This window comes from Capsicum annuum, unplaced genomic scaffold (assembly GCF_002878395.1).
Source record: "Capsicum annuum cultivar UCD-10X-F1 unplaced genomic scaffold, UCD10Xv1.1 ctg24634, whole genome shotgun sequence".
NCBI lineage: Eukaryota > Viridiplantae > Streptophyta > Magnoliopsida > Solanales > Solanaceae > Capsicum > Capsicum annuum.
In genome coordinates this window covers 1-1589 of record NW_025830806.1, presented here as the reverse complement: position 1 = coordinate 1589, position 1589 = coordinate 1, and the positions used below count along the sequence as shown (strand labels likewise).

Below are 1589 nucleotides of genomic sequence, written 5' to 3'. Positions count from 1 at the left end.
AATAGGAAAGGTTTCTTGCTGGTGGAAATAATAGATGCAAAAATTATCATAGTGCAACCATGTTTTAACAAGGAAATAGAATGGTTGGTGAAGTTGTTGTTGGTACACAACTAACTCACCTCTGGTCTATGACAATTGCTTCCCGAAAATGCTTGCTTTGGTCAGTTGTATATTGAATGGCGCTACAATTAACTACTACTGCCAATAAGTCTGCAGTAATTAAGATTAACATGTTAACAGTTAATTTGATTAGTAGGGGCTAGTTAGTTGAGGGAAAAGGGGTCAGAACGTAAGATGGATGTTTACCAAATTCGACACCTGGACGTTGTTGTTCGATAGCTGAGAAAGACAATGTATCCAATTTTGTTGGAGCAGGAAGGGGTGCCTCCAATCCGTTGTTATTGGTAATTGCCTCGACGATTGTGTATCTGTCAGCCACCCATTCGTACGTACCAGCTCGTATTGAGTAACTGCGGGGCTCTCTAACTTTCGCACACGACACCAAATATGTCTCGAAAAGGCCAAACAAATTCTCATACTTGGGAATGTCATCGCCGTAGAGTATTATAGAAACCTGTTGTTCCTGTAGTCAAGTAGAAGGGAACAAATTTTACATGTGCGAGAACAATTTATGTAAGAAGTTCTTAGAATTTCAGTTATTCTCTTGATGAGGCTACAATTCGATTTTTCCTAATTTCTTAGGTCGCTGAAGTTATTACGCTTGCGACGGTAACAAATGTCGTGTACATTATAAGATTGTTGGAGGCAATAAATTTCAGGATATGAACTTTGGTTTTCAAGGAAAGCAGATGTAGAGAGGCAAGCTTACACTTTCATCCTGTACAAGTATTGTCTGGAAATGCACGGATGAGTTGCTGCTTTTGCGAGGCTGGAACTTGTCTACTACCGGTACTTTACAGGTCCAGTCTGTAGTTTCTGTTGTGATTGCGTCCACGGGGAGCCTTTGATCCATTATGCTGGTCTCTGTTTCAGTATTAGCGAGAAGGTGTACATGAAACGTAGACATATGAAATAAGAGCTTGTTAAAATACAAAGAACCAACCAATAAATTGCCTATAACAAATAATGGGCGAAACCAAAAGTCAAATATTGCCTGCTCAACAGGAAAGAACAAGCTATACACTTTGACATTTTAAATCTTCACAAAACAACCATCATGCAATCTGGCATCTGAGGATTAACGGAAACCTATGTTGGTCAGACTCTAAAAAAAATGTCATGGGGCCGTGTTGGATTCCTCAAAAGTAGCGCATCTTTGAAGGATCTCGACATATGCTACAATATTTTTAGAGAAAATCCCAGCAACTCAGAGAAGATCTCTATTTGATGGATAAAGTATTAACATGCAATTTCCACTTCAAAACTCCAATTAGCAGAAAAGGTTTGCAACATAGCTATAACGACAATCCACCAACTTGCAGTAATTTCTTAAAATATACTTTGGCTCAGTATAACCCCCAATTAACTTAGCTCGAAACGGGCAAAAATGCTAACTTTCTAGTTCACTAATTTGTCGAGCCGAAAGCAAAAATTCAAAAGATTTTTTCATGGTTCACTGATAAATTCAA

The 1589-nt window shown here is 38.5% G+C and overlaps 1 protein-coding gene and 1 long non-coding RNA gene across 2 annotated transcripts; one reads left to right on the top strand and one right to left on the bottom strand.

Annotated features, from left to right (window-relative positions):
* Positions 1-1576, bottom strand: LOC107856655 (the record flags this gene model as incomplete). The annotated part of the gene is given in 4 exon segments (XM_047402577.1): positions 1-18; positions 120-210; positions 307-583; positions 830-1576. Coding segments are annotated over 4 exon segments (584 nt in total), but the record flags the coding sequence as incomplete, so codon positions are not given.
* On the top strand, positions 152-1310 carry LOC124890774. The gene is made up of 2 exons (XR_007049331.1): positions 152-289; positions 1267-1310. It is a non-coding gene; the product is annotated as an uncharacterized LOC124890774 (long non-coding RNA).
* Positions 1577-1589: the final 13 nt, after the last annotated feature.